This window comes from Sporothrix schenckii (genome assembly GCF_000961545.1).
Source record: "Sporothrix schenckii 1099-18 chromosome Unknown Cont41, whole genome shotgun sequence".
Classification (NCBI taxonomy): Eukaryota; Fungi; Ascomycota; class Sordariomycetes; order Ophiostomatales; family Ophiostomataceae; genus Sporothrix; species Sporothrix schenckii.
Genome location: NW_015971142.1, coordinates 3,780,743 through 3,798,959, shown reverse-complemented (window position 1 = coordinate 3,798,959; position 18,217 = coordinate 3,780,743). Strand labels below are relative to the sequence as shown.

The 18,217-nt window shown below is 53.2% G+C and overlaps 4 protein-coding genes across 4 annotated transcripts; 3 read left to right on the top strand and 1 right to left on the bottom strand.

The window, feature by feature from the left end:
• Window positions 1–464: 464 nt before the first annotated feature.
• On the top strand, window positions 465–1,725 carry SPSK_07600 (pre-mRNA-splicing factor 18; the record flags this gene model as incomplete). Its single annotated transcript, XM_016734259.1, has 2 exons — window positions 465–1,289; window positions 1,402–1,725. The coding sequence occupies 2 exons, from the start codon at window positions 465–467 to the stop codon at window positions 1,723–1,725; spliced, it is 1,149 nt and encodes a 382-aa protein (XP_016591524.1).
• A 601-nt stretch (window positions 1,726–2,326) lies between these two features.
• On the bottom strand, window positions 2,327–3,907 carry SPSK_07429 (COP9 signalosome complex subunit 1; the record flags this gene model as incomplete). Its single annotated transcript, XM_016734092.1, has 4 exons — window positions 2,327–2,539; window positions 2,612–3,660; window positions 3,730–3,774; window positions 3,835–3,907. The coding sequence occupies 4 exons, from the start codon at window positions 3,905–3,907 to the stop codon at window positions 2,327–2,329; spliced, it is 1,380 nt and encodes a 459-aa protein (XP_016591523.1).
• Window positions 3,908–11,091: 7,184 nt separating this feature from the next.
• SPSK_06918 (C6 transcription factor (Mut3)) lies at window positions 11,092–14,675 on the top strand (the record flags this gene model as incomplete). The annotated part of the gene is made up of 4 exons (XM_016733588.1): window positions 11,092–11,401; window positions 11,500–12,364; window positions 12,442–13,459; window positions 13,530–14,675. The coding sequence occupies 4 exons, from the start codon at window positions 11,092–11,094 to the stop codon at window positions 14,673–14,675; spliced, it is 3,339 nt and encodes a 1,112-aa protein (XP_016591522.1).
• Window positions 14,676–15,815: 1,140 nt separating this feature from the next.
• On the top strand, window positions 15,816–17,888 carry SPSK_07190 (Xaa-Pro dipeptidase; the record flags this gene model as incomplete). Its single annotated transcript, XM_016733856.1, has 5 exons — window positions 15,816–15,892; window positions 15,975–16,060; window positions 16,133–16,259; window positions 16,314–17,588; window positions 17,684–17,888. The coding sequence occupies 5 exons, from the start codon at window positions 15,816–15,818 to the stop codon at window positions 17,886–17,888; spliced, it is 1,770 nt and encodes a 589-aa protein (XP_016591521.1).
• Between the last annotated feature and the right edge of the window lie 329 nt (window positions 17,889–18,217).

Genomic DNA, 18,217 nt, shown 5'->3' with positions numbered 1-18,217 from the left:
CGGAGTGCGTCTGACTGGTACGGACTTTCCTGGATAATCGGGTTCGGGCATGAAATCAATGTGAGTGTCTTGGCAGTAGTTTGACGAACATCGCAGTTGGAAGCTAAGGTGATCATTGGCAGAGGCTGAACAGTGCAGGAGCTTGGCAGGCGGGGCGCTCTTTTTAGTGCACGTTTTTTGCCCCTGGCCTGGGGCCATTTGGCGACACGGCTGAACCTGTACCGACGACTGGGTTGGCTTATCAGTGGACGCTGCGTCGCCAAACGAAAATCTTCAAAAAAGCATCCTATGTAGCCTTGCCGTCTTGCGCCCTCCGCCACACCTCACGTCCGACGACCTCCCGCCTGCCCACAGTCGAATAAAGACCTCGAGTTCTCAGAGCCTACTATCTACAACCTCCTTCGACCCCGAATTACAGACACACACGAAACACACTACCATTTCCACCACACACTGCCGTCGCCATGGACTTTGCGTCACTGATGTCGGCCCAGATGGCCAAGAAGAAGAAGCAGCTGGGCATCCCAGAAGCAGGCACAGACAGCGACAAGCCGGACGCGCCGCCACCGAAAAAGTTTGTGCGCAACAGCGAGCTCGAGGCGCAGCGCAAGGCAGCCTACCTCGAGGCGCAAAAGGCCCGCGAGGCCGAAAAGTCCGCCAAAGCCGCTGCCAAGCGGCAACGAGAAGACGAGGCAGCCGAAGAGGCACGCCTACGGGAAGAGAAGCGGCGGCGGCTGGCGGCCGAGTCGCGGGAACGGCGCGAGAAGCGCGAGGCCGAGGAGGAAGCGGCACGGCGCAAACGACTCGGCCTGCCGGAATTGCCACCACCGGGCGCAAGAGACGGCGCCCAGGAGGACGAGAAGGAGGATAGCGAGGATGCCGACGACGAAAAGGACATGGACGAGGGCGAGCTGCGGGCGGCGCTGATCAAGCTCGACGCGCCCATTATCCTGTTTGGCGAGAACCATGCACAGCGCCTGCGACGGTATCGACAGACGGCCGCCGCCGTGGCAGCCGCCCTCACAACGACCGAGGCGGCCAAGCTGCCCGTCCCCACCACGCTCGCGCCCGTCCCCGAAAAGGACATGAAGGTGCCCGCCGTCGCCGACATCCCCCGCGACAAAAAGGGCCGCCAGTATCTGTACCGCCAGCTGGCCAGCTACTTCAACCTTGTCCTGCGCGAATGGCAGCAAGCGTTGCAGGAAGCAAGCACCAAGAACGACGGCGAGACCGACGCCAGCCGGAGCGCCCGCTCCATCATGGAACAGAGCCGCGCATCCATCAAACCCGTAAGCCTTTGTCCATGTGTCTTGTTTTTGTTTCTGCTTTTATTTCTGTTTTTATTTCCGTTTTTATTTTTCTGTTTTGTTGATTTTTTTATTGTCTTCGCTAACAGGTCAGCTCTTCCGCCGCTTGGAAAACGGTAGCATCGACGACAAGATTGTGCCGGCCATTGTCGAGATTGTGCATGCCGCCCAGGAGCGGCGGTACGTCGACGCCAACGACGCGTACCTGCGGCTCAGCATTGGCAAGGCGGCCTGGCCCATTGGTGTTATCATGGTCGGCATCCACGAGCGCAGCGCCCGCGAGAAGCTGCACGGCGGCGACAAGGGCAGCGTGATGACCGACGACGTGACGCGCAAGTACGTGCAGAGCATCAAGCGCTGCCTGACGTTTGCACAGGTGCGGTGGCCCCCCCACGATGCGAGCCAGCTGATGGGTTAGACGACGGTGTGGAGAGGGAAAGCAGATGTTGACGTGGTACTGGTTCTGGGCCCAGGGCCCATCGGTTTTGGGGGAGGGGACAATGTTCTTTTATACAGCAATGGCGTTTGAACCGTGATGGGTAGCATTAGGGAAGCATTTACACAAATTGAAATTGAAAGGAAAAGGGCGTCCGGCCTTGTTATTGACACGCAAGCGGAAGGCTGCTTCGAAGCTGGCAGCAAAGACAATAAATACCCTAGAGATTCGCGTGTACTTTCGGAGAGCAGGTTATTTGTTGGATACTTGCTTGGTCTCCTTTTGCTGCACGTATCTGGGTGGGAGGCGGCTGAATTGCAACAATAAATTCACATCCGCAGTCCCGCGCTGCAACGTCTCTTTTTATGTTACAGTGGCAAGACGGCTCATCATCGCGAATCGTCCCCGCCATGCAATCGTAATTTGGAAATGATACTCTGCTGTCTTCTCTTCACTGCGTATGTTCATTGCATAATTATTTCTATTTTGTGTTCGTTATGAGACATTCAGTTGCTTACTGGTTTCGGCAACGACCGAATGCATAGGCACGAACCAGCACCAACCCTTCCCCAGACGCGAGCTGTTACTCTACCACGGGAGTAGCCGAGTCGAACCAGTTCTCGCCAAGCTCTGGCAAGGCATTCTGTCCCTTGCGCTGACCGCGTACTTCGAGTTCTGCAGCAACAATGTTTATTCTCCGCATGCGGTCGATGGCGTCCGTCTCAAAGCGGGACAGCGATTCCAGCGCCTCCTTGTGCAGCGTCACGCGAGGCTTCTCCTTGACGGTCCGAACGAGCTAGGATGACAGTGTGAGATTAGAAAAGGCAATCATAAAATGATACATATTGCCTTGCAAAGGGAGACAAACCTTGTTGATCGAGTCAATACGGGCATTGACCAGGCCACTCTCGATCATGGTGGCCAGCTCCGTCTCAATGGACTTGCCAGGCTCGACAAACGCCGCGTTCATGCTCTCGAGTGTCACACACGAATAGGGGATGAGGTAGTTGGTGATGCACTTGTTGCGGATCCGGGTGTAGATGGCACCAACGTGCCGCTGCAGGAAGATGTCCAGCATGTAGTCTGGGCGGTAGGACGCCAGGATCGACAGGCAGGCCGCGTAGCGGCCGTTGACAAACTGTGCAATGGCGCGGCGAATGTGCGGCTCCAACTCCAGGAAGACGCGAAACTTGCTGTTCTCCAGCACCTTTGTCTGCAGCTCTGTGCGGTCCATCGTGGCCAGGGCCAGCAAGCCGCCATACACGGCAATATCGTTGGCGCTCAAGAAGCCATCCGTCACGGCCGCAATCGACGCACTGCCGCTGTCCACCTCCAAAAAGCACTTGGCCGCGCCTTCAAAGTGCCCCTGGCCCAGCAAAGCCACGCCGGACATGGACTTGATGTAGGGCTGCATCAGCTTCTCCTCATCGGTGCCCTGAAGGCCCGTGATTTTGTTCAGCTGGTTTACGACTGTCACCCATTCCTTCCGCTGCATGGCCACGCTGACAAGGTGCTTGCCAAGGTCGACAATGTGCTTCGGTGTGCTGACGTCGGGCCGCATCCGGTTGTACGCCTCGTTGGCCGCGACCAGGTCACCAATGGCCTCATAGTGCTTGCCCAGTTCTTCGTTTCCCATGCGGATGCTCTCCTTGACAAGGTTGTTCTTGTATACCTTCATCTCGCGCTCGAGGCGCTTCGTCTCTGCAGCGTTGGCGACCTCTGTGCGCTCCACCCAGGTCTTATTGAAGCGGGATTCGGGGTCGTCTGGAGCAGCCAAATGCAGGTAGCCCCAGGCCGCCTTGTACCGGCTGACATCATGGCTCTTCTGGGCCTCCGCGACAGCGGCTTTGAGTGCATCCAGGTGCAGGGCAACGGAACATTGGCCAATCAGCAAAAGACGATCCAATCTGGTAGGACCTGTGGCACGCGTAGGTTAGCTCTGGCTAGAGGTCGAGCTGCCTCTACCCATCATCCGGGCGCACATACCTTTGTAGTTTTGGATGTAGGACTCAAGGTCAAACTTAGGGGTCTCTGCACGCTTCTGTTAGCCAGAATAGATGCCAGTTGGACTCTCTGGACGACATTCCCTACCCTGGATAATCACTCCGCCCTGCGTCCTCATGGTGTCAAAAAATGGTCCCTGGCCATCTCTTGGAGCTGCCATGGCTGCAGGTTTTGTTTGTCTCTGTCTCCCACGACTCGGTCCCTACACCCGGACCCGATATGTTCCTGTTCAGAGAGCGTCCGAGCTTTCGCACAAAGCAACCCCGGTGTAAGGTCCCCTCCACGGCAATGTCCCTCGGGGACGTATATGGGGGGTTGCCTTGCCGGGTTGGTAATAGGATTCGGTGGGCTGAGGCCGGCAAACCCAGACTCGTTTATGCGCGGCTCCAGCCACTTCGTTCGGTAGTTGATCACGCACCGGGAAGTAAGAGTGAAGGGATGGTGTTCGGGGGGAAGAGGAGAGAGGTCGAGAGGCTCGGCACGGCGTATCGATTCGATGGACGGAGTAGGTAGTTGATGTCGGTACTCAAGGGCCGGTATCTTTGATTGCTCTGCTAGGTGCTGCGAAAAGCAGGATCCTGAAATGCGTTGGATAGAAGTGTGTCTGTGGGCGGTTGTTTACTTTGCGTGGTGACGTGCGGCCATAGCTTGCGGTTTGAACTCGTGCGTGAGGTTGTTGACAAGGCAGCAAGCAGGAGCCCGCAGTTTGTCCTTCCCTGTGCCAAAGCTCTCAGGAAGGTCCGATGCTCACACAAAAGGTGGGGTTTGTAGGGTGGGTCCAGAGCGAAAGCGAGGCAGGCCAATCGTCCACGCTGATAGGACAGGCCCATCCATCCATACAACTTACTGCCACAAGACGGTCCGCGAGGCGACAGCGACAGCAAACGCGCCTCTGTGCAACATTCCCCTCGTCCAATTTTCATATTCTACGCCTCTCGACTGCGAGATGCAGCGTCCGAAGAACGGACCTAAACAAAGTATCTACACCTAGTTGTACACACCAGCTTCCGACTATTCAAGCCCACAGAATCAAAAAGGGAAAAAAGCACGGCGAATTTGGGGCCTATCCACAAGGCTCGACCTTTCCAATCCTCGTGGTCTTTTCTTGGTCTGGCCTCTAAAGTGGACTTCCCCGTCGCAGGGGCAGGATTTCCCCATGCTCGCGTATGCGGTAAGTACAGAGTACATCCACGAGAGCCTCCTCAGTCGCCAGCTGCGAAACCTCGCAGATCCTGGTCGCATTTTGGCCTTTTCGGTACCGAATGCCAGCCTAAACGGCGCAAAAGAAAAGCCCTCTGGGATTGCCTTTTTCGGACTGGTCAAGTGTCGGAAAATAGCACTCTTGTTCAACTTTGGCAGTGATCGATGCAGGTAAAGGGGGGGCGGAGACCTGCGACTCGCTGGATTGCTCTGAGGCCCCCTTGTCTCGTCCAAAGTCTAGGCCCCATTTTAGGTGCTGAATTTAGACATTTCTGCTCACCTCCTCTGACTTTTCCTCTTGGTCGTATTTTGCATGACCAGCACCAGGTCGGATGTGGAAAGTGCCACGCGTTCTTTTAAAGCAGAGCGCGCCAGCGGGCCCACCCAATCTTTGAACGAGTCGAACCGGTGTCTTGCGTGGCCGGTTTATGGTTTATGGTTTGGTACAGCTTAATTCTCGTTGCAGGGTGGTGGAGAAAAAAATGGCATAGCCTGGTGAAAGAAGCTTTGCGCCGCGGAACGGACAACGTCCGTAACACTGCTGTTTTTGGTCGTGGTGATGCTTGCTATTATTCGTGACGATCTGACGCTGTCTTGCGTTGCATCTCGTCTTCTCTTTCTAATTTACCTGCTCTATTTCTCTTGCTTATATCATGTTCACTGTATTATTATTGTATCCTTTTAAAGTGAGTACTATTTACCATCTCCAGTTTTGTGGGAATACCCTAAAAATGGGTCCGTTTATTTTCTGGCCCCCCCTTAACGATTTACTGCCCTGGAGCATGTGGTAAAGACAGACGTTTTGGAGTTATTACATTTGGTGAACCTTCCAATCGCATCTGGGGAAGCACTTGGATATACATGGCAAGCAACGTGGGACGCTTTTGTGACTCGGCGGCTACTATCACACCGTGGGTCCTTTTGTACGCGACGTCTTTGTCTCTGCTTAACGGCGCCATTTCACTACCCCCAAGCGTTTACCGGCACAAACGCGACCTCCTTCAACGCCGAGGCCCCAACCATGCAAGCAGAGCTTGGCTTTTTTCTCTCCGAGTTTTCGCAACTAGCAACTACGTGCCTTTCGTGAACTACGTCGAAGGCGTCGCTGCACGTCGAGGTCTTGTGAGCAATTCTGACATGTTCTCTCCAATATGGCTCCCTGTAAGTAGCTCCTCTCTCGTCGTGCTGTTAAGTAACTTAGATAGGGCCTCAAGAGAGTATACCAAAAACCGTGGGCTTTCATGTAGTCCGTAATTACTTTGTTTGTCCAATATGGTGCGCCGGATGGGGAGGTCCTTTGGGTTCAAGCAAGCATCTATCACCTATAAGTTAGATTACATACGGCGTCATTGTTTGCGAGCTTGCTTCCTCTTGCATCCACAAGGCTGGCTGTAGAAGTTCTCCCAGACGACAGGCGGCACTCTGCTGTACACCTTCGTCATACTACATATCCATATATGTGGTTTTTATTTTCATGACGGTCCTTTGCGGTTGGTGGGTGCTTGTAAGCTGCCAAATCTCCAATTCGCGCGCGGCTGCAAGTAAATGGCTGATGACAAGGGCCGCCGGACCTAGAATGCAGATGATGATACTGACAATGAAATACGACGCACATTGTAATTATACGCATGCTTGTAAATATGGAGCACCGACGTCAGTGTAATAAAAAGGCCCCTTGCCAGTTCCGCGTAACATCACGATTAACCGGTATGCTTCTTCTTTATTTTCATCATTATTATTTTTCGTTCAGTTTTTGTCATATAAAATTCCCTCTTCTCTATATTTTCAGCCCGAAATATAATAGCGAAATCCGCGCAAAATCACCGTACCCAAGACGACCCCTGGACACGCTCGTCCCGTATTTCCTTCTTGCGATTGCGTACGCCAAGCTTTTTAGCCAGCTCATAAAGTTGCCCCTTGCACTCCACAGGGCCATGTTTATGTTTAATTTTGGGAAAATAAAGCATTGAAAAAATCTAATTGGAGGTAAGATTGTAGGTATCATGAAAGCAAATACGACATAGACTAATGTCTATGAGGAGGAGAGCCCTTGGTGGCCCCAGAGCGGAGCACGGGAACCGAATACAGTCTCATATTGCAGGGTCGAGAAAATGAAATAATAAAGGTGGCAACCCGATATAAGACACCAAAACAGACGCTTAAAAAACGGAGACGTGACCCTTCCAAGTGGACTGTGTAAAGCAAACGTACTTGATTACAGGGTAGGTCGCTGTCTATGGAGTGCTTCCGGGGATAAAACCTTATGGTCTGAAATCGCACAAAAGGAGAAAGCTCCAGGGCTCGTGCTCTTCGAAGTAACAACTACCTCGTGTGTTAGACACTCGCAGGCCCGTATGCAGATAGCACATCCAGGTCCGCTTGGCGTCCTTGGGACAACCCCTTTGGTCCCAATGCGTTGACAAATGCCAAGCATGTTTCTTGAAAGGAGATATGGGTTGGGGTTCGACGGCCTGAAATGAGGTGGATTTGCAGATTGTGCATCCAACAAACGTTCTTTTGAAGTGCATCAAAGCGCTCCCAGAGGATACCAGTGGTAGCCAATACATACGGGACGAAGTCGATCCCCCATCTGTGCCTTGAAGAAGATGTTGCACCGTTTGTCGCAGGAAAGGCGTGCAGTAATTAACGGGGCATTGGAGGTCCCCTTCTCTTGCTCCAATCAAACCCCCCATTTTTGCCGCTTCCTGTAAACTGAACAATTACCATGTGCGCCAGCATCTTACTTTCAACAAGAGCAGACAAGCTCCAACGCTAATTGTCTTTCGGGGTGGAGTCCCTTCATAGTTTAGTGCTCTTTTTGCTGCCTTTTGCTCTCCTAAAAATGGTTTCTTTTCCCCCTTTCTTCCTTTGTCCGATGCACCTTGGACAATGGAGAAGAGAAGAGTCGTCGGATGCTTGGACAATTGTAACAGCTCGCGTTGAAGCGCGTATTCCATCTCTTTGAAAGATACGTCGTACTTGGGTCGAATGTTCTAATTTTCGTGGAGTTGTATGTGGCAACCTTGTGCCCCCAGATATCCCGGGAATAAATGTAAAAGACGTTTACACGAAGCAATACAAGGAAATGTGTATCTTAAATAAACTGGGTCTTAGAGCTAGGGGGCTCCTTCCCCATGCTGGCAGGTGGGACGCAGTCCCCACCCCGAGTTTGCGCCGCAGCGGCCCCGATATGCACACAAGGAAACAGCAACCACTGCGGCTGGAGGCCATTCAGGGCGAATCGCAGCTACTTTGCAGACACACTTTTCTGACCTTGTAATACCAGCGGAGTGTCCGTATGGAGCCTGCCTGCGCCAAATTAGTCCTCCCTGTTGGTTGTTCATGTCTTGAATATCCAGTGAATGTGACAGCAAGACTCAGCAGGCCACCATTAACCGCCCTTTGCCACGGCGTTTACGGAGTTTGTCACTAGAATCCCGCCTGTTGCTGTTACTCTTTGTCTCGGGGGGCCAGCGCTTTCCTATCACCAGTAAGTTCCTCGAGCTACAGTATTTCTACGGAGTATTACAGAGTATCTCAAGTTGTAGATCAGCATTCGCCGTTACCCTTTCAGTCTTGCCTTGCGCCCATCCCCGGCCGCCGCCTCCGTCTCTCTGGGTCCTGCAAGTGCCATTGTTTGTCTCTTAATTACCACCACTTGTGCCTCAACGTTACTCTGCTCCCGTGTCGTGGAGCGAGCTCGGGCGTGGAGCCGATCCTTTGGCTCAAGAATGGTGTAATAAGGTCTGTGGCGTTATTGCCACTTTATCACTCTCTGAGGTGCTCTCGGTGCTGTTTGATGATTGAGTGCAGCCTCTGTAGGTTAACCTGTGCTGAACAACGGGTAAGTATGTTGTAAAGTATTACTGGTTCACGGAACGTCGCGCATTCGCACATACTGTCGTATTTTGTCTTCTTAATACCACTCCTGTTCCCTGAGCATTGTCCTCTGACTCAAAACACCCGGCGAATGGCTCCTGCCTTATTTTCCCCGAACCCATCCCATTACCTCATCGTAACCCAGGCGGCTGAGCACTCCCCATCGCTCCTACCTGTTAATGTAAGATTCTAAATGATCCAATTCTTGCTCGCGAGCACAAGGAACCGCTCTGCTTTTGCCGTACATTTTTACGCAAACAACCCATATCACGGTTAGGGCCCATAGTTTTCCCGCTTGACGGAGAAGAAGCTCACGAGACAATGGGGTCTGGCTGGCTGCATGTGAGCTTCTTTCTCACAGCCTGTCGCTAGTGTTAGCTGATACGAAAGATACGCTCCAACTGACCCGTGAAATGGCGGGCTCCGACTAAACCATTCGCTCCTTCCTGTCTTTTGCTGCCACTCCTGACCGGCCCTGGGACTGGAAAGACCATCCCACAGCGCCTTCCCAATAAATCATATTCACGGATCTCGGTCTTGCCCAGTGCCGTTTCTTGTCCACCGACTGCCATCCCTCCCACCAACTACTCCATTTCGTGTCCCTTTTGTCCACTGGTCCTCTTCTCGTCTTCCTCTCTACTTTTTTAATTCTCCCCCATCGTCTCCGCCTTTGTCTTGGCGTCACAATTGCGACTCATTCTTCTGATCTTCGGCCCCTGCCGTGTTGCACGACCATCGTGCCTCTTTCGACGGCTCTCTGCACGGGGCAGCATCTGCCCTGCTCGAGTACACCTCGGCGCCTTACGCCACATTCTCACCCACATCGCACCAACATTCTGCTCTCGCGTCTATGATCGTTTGCTCTCCTTTTGTTCGCGTTCCCCTCCCACAGCGGCTTTAACCAGCCCCTCCGCGCTGTTGTGTACTTGGTACTTGACCGGGGGATCCACTCGCTATTCCTAGCATTCGAAAAGAAAAAAAGAAAAGAAAAAAAAAGGAAAGAAAGAAAGGGCTGCCGCCACGCCACACCTGTTGGTAATCCACTCGCCAATTCTCTTCTCTTCCTTGCCGATGTTAGTCTGGCATGCTGCTTTTACTGCATGAGTTCTGTTCAATTTTCTTCTGTTCGTTGGTCTTGTCTTTCTTCTTGGATTTATTAGCATAACGCTCCATCCCAAAGGGAATTTTTGTTCTCGGCGAGGAGACGATTCTTGACGTTCCTTTTTGAGGTTTTCTAAGTAGTCTTCGTCGTCTCCAGCTGTTCACAACCGGCGGAGGGACAGTGTTTTGTTTCTACTTTCCCGTCTCCTTTCGTCGTTCTTACTTCAGTACTCCACCATCGGAGAACCCACTCGCGTATATGAAAGACCGAGTGTGACTAAAGCCTGCAGCAACACCCTAAACTTTGTCGACAATTACTTTCGACGAATACCAGACCAACGAGCGCCAATATTTTGCAAACTGCTTCATCAATCCTCGCCGTACCAAAGAAGGTCGGAGACACAGCTGCCCCCCGATCTGAGACTCATCCTGTCCTTTGCCTCGCCGCATTTGGTTTGTTATTGTATGCGCACCGCCACTCCCGGTTGATCTTATCACTCGCACGCATTCGACGACAAAACACCGCCTTGCGACAACGCTGACCTTCCTTCACCCTTGACTCTTTTTCTGGCAAATCTGATTCCGAGAGTTCATAATTGTGTTTTACCCTCCGTACCTCAACAGTACATCCATCCAGTGTCCATTGGCTCCTTTCAACCCAATTGTCACCAAGGTGGTGGAGAGGCGCTGCTGGCTGTCACTGGAATTTCACCTCTTGACTGCATGAACAGCTCTCTACCCCGTCTTTTGTCTTCTCGCCATACCATGCCACCATGAACCCGGGGTGACTGGCTAGATCAACTTTATCACCCGGCCTACAATAGCACGCGGACTCGTTGAATAGGCACGTCCGTTGCGCTTTGGTTTCTTTCCCCATGATACACGGCGCATGATCGCCAGATTGATACACAATACGACGGGCCTCGACGGCCGATAGGCGGAAGCTTTTACGAGACATCGACAAACGAAGGGCAAACAGCTTTTTTGCCTCCAGAATCTCATATCTTTGGGATTTCTCTCCCACTGTGTTACTAGGTGATAGCGGTGACAACGGCGACAGCTACGATAACACCGTGGGATGACAACCTCGTATCGTTCTTCCCAGATACACACGTATTGGACAGCTCCAGAACAGCGCTGCCACCGACGGATCGCCCTGACGCCATGGGAACAGCCACCTCACCCACCGGGTCGGACGACGAGTCCGGCGCCGCGTCTTCCAAAGACTGGCTAGCAAATGAAGAGGGTGGCTCGCCTGAAGGAAGCATCCACTCGGCTGATGATGATCAGGTCGACATCAAAGCTGAGGACTCCGCCACCGACGGCACTCTTCTCGCCGGTAGTGGCGACGCAACAATACTCACGCCAGTGCACAAGCGCAGGCGTGTAACACGAGCATGCGATGAGTGCCGCCGAAAGAAGATCAAGTGCGATGGCAAACAGCCGTGCACACATTGCTCCGTCTATAGCTATGGTAAGTATGGCTCTGTCTGTGGCTATTTTGCCCTTTTGCCCTGCGTCTCCGCTGGCAGACACTCCCCGGTGCAGTCTTTCTAACGAGAAATGTTGTAGAATGCACGTACGACAAGCCATCAAACCGGCGAAGAAATCCAGCACCGCAGTACATTGAGGCACTTGAGAGCAGACTGCAGCGGGCGGAGACGCTTCTTCGCAAATTCATGCCTGATGTTGACTTGGCGGACCCGAATCTCGACCCAATGGTGCAACAAGAGTTTCAAACCCGAGAGCGCGCGCGTATGCAAGCCGCAAAACAGCGGCAAGAAGAACAACAGCAACAGCAACAAGCCACCCAAGCCGTGCAACAGGAGAAGGGACAGCACCAGCATCAGCATCAACATCAGCAACAACACCAGCAGCGACAACCGAACACAGGAGGAGGTGACGCAGACGCTGACGACGAAGAACTCATGTCCATGGTCGCAAACATTAGCCAACTCGAATTGACCGAAGGCGGGGAGTGGGACTTCCATGGTATCTCCTCCGGCGCCGTCTTTCTGCGGAGAATGAAGGAGAACTTTCACAACCTCCTTGGACGCGACTCGCTCGTTCCATACTTAGCACGTCCACCGCGGTACCCCGGTGTTTTCAGCCTCGACTCGCCACGATCTGCCGGTAGCTCGCCCTATGACTCCTCCGCTGTTCCTCTGTTCTACAACTTGCCTCCGAAGGAGCACGCACGAACCCTCTGCTACTTCTCACTAAATTGCGCCACGTGCCTGTTGCGTATCGTCCATGGACCGTCCTTCTTTGAGGTTTTTGATCGCCTATACGAAAAAGCCCCCGAAAATTTGGGGCCGGAAGACCACCGGTCATTGGGTCTTTTTTACTCCATCCTTGCTCTGGGTTGCATGTACAACATCTCCGAAGACAACGATTCATCCAGCCCAGTGCACTATAAGTCGGCCATGGAGGAAGGGTATGTTCTCGTCGCGTTGTTGGCGCTGTGTAGTGCAGCCTTACACGACATATCATTTCACTAACCATCCTATACAGGCTCAAATATTACACGACTGCTCGTATTCTACTCCAGGACATTACGGATTGTCGCGATTTAACGTCCCTTCAAGCCCTACTTTTTATGATCCTCTTCCTTCAAGCTACTTCGAATTTGAGTGGATGCTACTCTTTTGTCGGCATAGCTCTACGCATCGCACTCCGCATGGGTTTGCACCGCAACCTACCCCATGCGAAGCTCACTCCGATCGAACACGAGTCGCGCCGCCGCGTATTCTACGTCATCCGCCAAATGGACACATATGTGTCAGCCTTGCTAGGCTTTCCGATGGCCCTTAGAGACGATGATATCGACCAGCCGCTACCATCGGAGATCGACGACGAGTATATCACCAAGGACGGCATTCTACAGCCTCCACCTGGAACGCCTTCTTTCTTCCAGGCAAGCAATGCCTATACAAAACTGATGGAGATTCTCGCCAAGGTCATTAAGTGCGTTTACCCGGTCAAGCGCGGCGACTGTGGCGCCGCAAACAACAGTGAGACCCCGACTTCGTCGTATATGATTAGCTATTCCAAAATAAAAGACATCGAGCGTGAGTTGCATGCGTGGTACGAGCACCTACCAACGTATTGGCGACCGAACCCAGATGGGCCCATCGAGGTCATCCGGGTTCGTACACTCCTGCGGTTTGCCTATGCACATGTCCAGATGATGATGTACCGGCCCTTTCTACATTATCTGTCTGCGCGCGTGCAGGCGACTCACAAGCTGGACGACCGGTACTTTGCTTGTGCCGCCGCAGCTGTCAGCATCTCCCGGAATATTGTGCATATCGGCCTCGAGATCCGCAAACAGGCCGTGCTGATCGGCCCTTACTGGTTCATCCTATACACCGAGTTCTTCGCCATCTTGTCGTTGGTGTACTATGCGCTAGAAAACCCGGATAAGCCGGGCTCAACCGAGATCATGGCAGATGCCGTTTCTGGCAAGGCTGTGATTGCCACTCTGTCGAAGAGAAGTATGGCTGCGGACCGCGTGACTGCAGCTTTGGACGTGAGTCAACCTTAAATATTTGAGTCGGTGCATATAGAGTGCATTGCTGACGTTTTTGTGCTTTTTGCAGAAACTCTTTGAACAGCTTCCCGATCGCCTGAAGAAAGGCAAGACAGGGCCAACGCCTCCAACGAGAAAGCGCTCTGCGCCTGGTCCCAAGGATGTCCAGGCCGCCAAGACCGGCGTACCGTCGCCATCCACTGTTCCAAAAGCCCGACGATCCAACGAGATCAACCGTACTGTCGTGCAAGACCAGCATCGGCAGACACCACGACACCGCATGTCCTTTGAAGCCATTCAACAGCAGCAGCAACTTATCATTCAGCAGCAGCAGCAGCAGCAGCAACAACAACAACACCAGCACCAGCACCAGCACCAGCACTCGCAGCAGCAGCACCAGCAGCATGCACACAGCATCCCTACAGCGCCGTTTGCTGCCAACTTCCAGGAGCTGCTTCCTCTCGATATTCCTTCATCGACTGACAGTCCGGAATCAGGCAGTACACCATCAACGAGCCACCGATCGGCGGGAGGCTATGCTGCGCACCATACGCCCACTGCAAGCATGGGCAGTGGCATCGGACTCAGTAATGCCGGTGTCACAGCTGGCGGCTCCAGCGTACCAGTGTCTGATGGATCCACATTGACGACGAACCCTCTGTACAAGCTGGACGCTATGTTGTTCCCGTCCAGCGACCCATTCGCCTATCCTAGCCAGCCGATTATGGACTTTGGGTTGCAAAACCTCCTGGATAGTGTGACTGGAGACAACGGCGGTGGTGGAGGCATCAGTAGCGCCAGTGGGGGCGGCGGCGGTGATGGACGCGGTGTTCCCTCCAGCTCTAGCGGCGCCGGACAAGACCAGCAGCCGCCTTCCGATGCAATGCAGTTTTATGCTCCGAACATTTACAATGAAATCGAAGGCCAGCTCTTGGAGCCCGTACCTGCATACCTCATGCAACCATCCGGTGCACCGGCAGGCATCGACCTCGCTTCCGAGATGTACGGTGCTAATAGCCTGCTCACACTGCAGCAAGCGCAGGCACACAATGCCCAACAGCAGCAGCAGGCCGCCCATGCACATCATCACCAACAGCAGCAACATCAGCAGCACCATCAAATCCCACAACAACAGCAGCAACAACAGCACGTTGATGCCATGTTCGCTGACAACTTTAATGACATGTTTTCCGGCCAATACCAACAGCGCTTGTGAGCGCACTACGAGACCCACCATATCTCGAAACATTACTCGTATGAATGACAAAGCCCTTCCAGCACTCTATACCAGATCTACATACCCATGACCATGTACGAATGCATTAAAGCATCACAGGCATTCTTCTCTCGGCGAGGAATACTTTGGATAGGGCAGGACGGTGAGAACATAATCCGACGGGAAACGTCAGTCGCCGGCCATACAATATATATATTTACCTTTTTCGTATACCATTTGGGATGATACCACATACGGGACAGCGTGAGATGATTCTTACTATTGTATATTTATGTCATCTAGATGCGGGTTAAAACAGTATTTCTGCTTTTTAAGAATTGATACCTTTTGCAAAGTCCAAAGATGCACCGAAGGCAGCTTATAAGAGCGCTGTACCAAAATGGATCCTCTCCGGATATGAGACTATCATCGAACACGGGGCTGCTATTGTGGCTAACAACGGCTTTCCTCTTGACGCAGTGCGGAATCATTAAAAGATGCAGGGCGCACCATTCCTGTGACAAATTCCTACTGCATTGGAGCTGTCAAGACTGTTAGGGTAGGACGAAATGCACGGTGCTTATATTAGTGCACCTCTATGTCGCTGCTGCTGTTTGGCCGAAGCCCGTCGTTTTTATCTTAGGTCTCGAATTACGCCGTAAAAGGCAGCTGCGAAGGAGCGGGGGCCGGGAATGGTGAATGCGTCTCCTCGCTTTGGCAGAACGTCTCCACTTTTTCCCTATCCTTCTCTCGCTACTCACATACCTCTCAGTTCACTCGCTTCCCATCACAACATAGCTCTTCGCCTCGACTCCCTCATCATCCCGACGATAGCCTCTCCTGCATTTCCCCCTCCTCCATCTCAGGCCACTATTTTGCGAGCAATTTTTTGTACTTTCTCCTCTTCTTTGTTCAATTCGTTTTGGTCCTTTCTCTGTATTGTTTGCGTCACCTACAGCGTCTCAAATAGATTTGCGCAAGTCTATTTCTTGCGAGGCTATTCCGTCATCTGATTACGAACGTCCCAAGTGGGCGCGCCATCACTCTCATCGCACTGTTCATTGCGATAACCATAGCTGCCGACTCTTTCAGCAAGGAGAAAATTACACACACTCGGGTGACCTGACATCCACTGTCAATATGAGTGGAGATGCAATGTCCCCAACAATGTCGGACATCGACCACGACCTGGTCTTTGTGGAGGAGTTTGATGCTCTGTATGTATTGCAGTGCAGCCGCAACTGCTCGGCCCAGCCGAGTTTAGCTCACAATGACATCCATCTAACGACTTGCCTTCAGATCGATTGAACTAAAGGTGGTTCCGGGGTCAGAGGATGCCTTTGAGGATGGCATCGCACCGACATCTGGCAAGGCAAAATATCCCGGTATGTCCATGGCTGCAGCTCTACTATATTGTCGGACGTTGCACACAATTGCTAACCCGACGTCCCCTCCAGCAAAAACACATGCACGCAAGGTGGCCAAGGCGCTCGGTGTCAAGGATGGCCTCGTCTACCTCCCCGGCCTGCCGACACAGATCTACGAAGACTCTGATATGGGGCCGGCCTTCCGGCAGAGACGATAGTAAGATTGGCGGCCCATTCAACCAGGACCTGGGGCCCCCGGCTAACATGGCAGCTTCTACTACATCGCCGGTGCGGACTTTGAAAACTGCGCCGCCACATATGATCTCGCCACCGACAATCTTATTCTCTGGGTGCCCTACATCGACCCACGCCAGGTGATGTGGTACGGGACGAGCCCGGGACCCAAGGAATGCTTAGCCAAGACCGATCTCGACGAGGTCCGCTACACAACAGACCTGGACGCGTTCCTGCGAAAGCGTCTCGACCTCGGTGCCGCCGACGTTGTCCGCATCGGCGCCTCCATCGGCAGCAGCTTCTGCCGCGACCAGAACCACCGCGGCACATCATCGACGACCACGCTGTACGTGCTGCACGCCGACCAGATCCCCGACGTGCTCAAGGATGAACCGGCTCCTAGCTCACTGGTGGTGGACTCGTCCAGTCTGCTGCCGGCCATGGACTCTGCCCGCGTCGTCAAGACCGCCTACGAGATTGATTTGATCCGCAAGGCCAACGACGTCAGCTCGACCGCCCATGCCGCCGTCCTGTGCCAGCTCAAGAACATGACCAACGAAAGCGACATCGAGGCCGTGTTCGTCAACCACTGCGTGGCCGTCCACGGTGCCAAGCACCAGGCCTACCCGGTCATCGCCGGCTCCGGTACCAACGCCAGCGTCCTGCACTACTTTGGCAACGACGAGCCCTTGGCTGGGCGCCAGCTCGTGTGCCTGGACGCCGGCGCCGAGTGGGACCTCTATGCATCCGACGTGACGCGCACCTTCCCCATCTCGGGCTCCTTTACGCCCAAGGCCGCCGCCATTTACGCCGCCGTGCAGCGCATGCAGGACGAGGTCTTTGCGCGCTTCAAGCCGGGCGCGCCGTTCGCCTACCTGCACCTGCATGCCGCTTACGTGGCTGCGCAGGAGCTGCTCCGCCTCGGCATTCTCAAGAACGGCTCCGCCACCGAGATCCTGGCCAAGGGCACCATATCAGCCTTTTTCCCGCACGGTCTGGGCCACCACGTCGGCCTCGAGGTGCACGACGTGCTGTCCTCTGACCTCTTGTCGCGGCCGCCCGCTGATTCGAGCTCCGTGTCCAAGGCCAAGGCCAAGACCAAGACCAAATCCAACTCTTTTGTCACAAGCACGCGCGACGTGCGCAGCCAGCTAGGCGGCACCAAGCGGCAGCCGGTGACGCCCGAGATGTACATGGCGCTGATGAACGAGGCCGCGGTCGTGTCCAACGGCCATGTTTCGGCCTTTTTCGAGCAGCAAGACCGCCGGCGGCTGCTTGAGCCGGGTATGGTTGTCACCGTCGAGCCAGGAATGTACGTACAAGCACATACTCTATGCCCCTTGCAATGTTTTTGTTCTTTTTTGTTTAAAAAAAAAAGTCTTACGGTTTGACTAACTGTTCTCTTAGTTACTTCTGCCGCCCGTACATTGAGTCCTTTTTCCTAGCAGACCCGACGCATGCCCAGTACATCGACAAGGATGTGTTGGAGTCATACTATAGCGTCGGTGGTGTCCGCATCGAGGACTGCCTGCTCGTAACAGAGGACGGCTACGATAATCTGACGAAGGCGCCCAAGGGCGATGATGCCCTGCGGCTCATCAACCACAAATAAGGACAGAGAAACGTCAATAAAATTTCTGCATTTTGGATATGGGTTGCAGTCGACTCGAAGTAGCCCAGGTCGTAGACAAAATCTCATCCCTTGTATAATTTAATCGTAGGCAACAATGCCATAGTACCATAGCACGTCACATAGGCAAGGCAATTTGAGCAATTTCAATGTGTCCAAAAAAAAAAAAAAAAAAAAAAAAAAAAAAAAAAACAATAATTCGCTGAGAAATAAATACAAAAAGTAACAAACATACACGGATCCCCTCAGCCTTAATGAACACCTCTCTCGTTATACAATGCACAGGCTCTTACCTCGTCGTATCATCAATC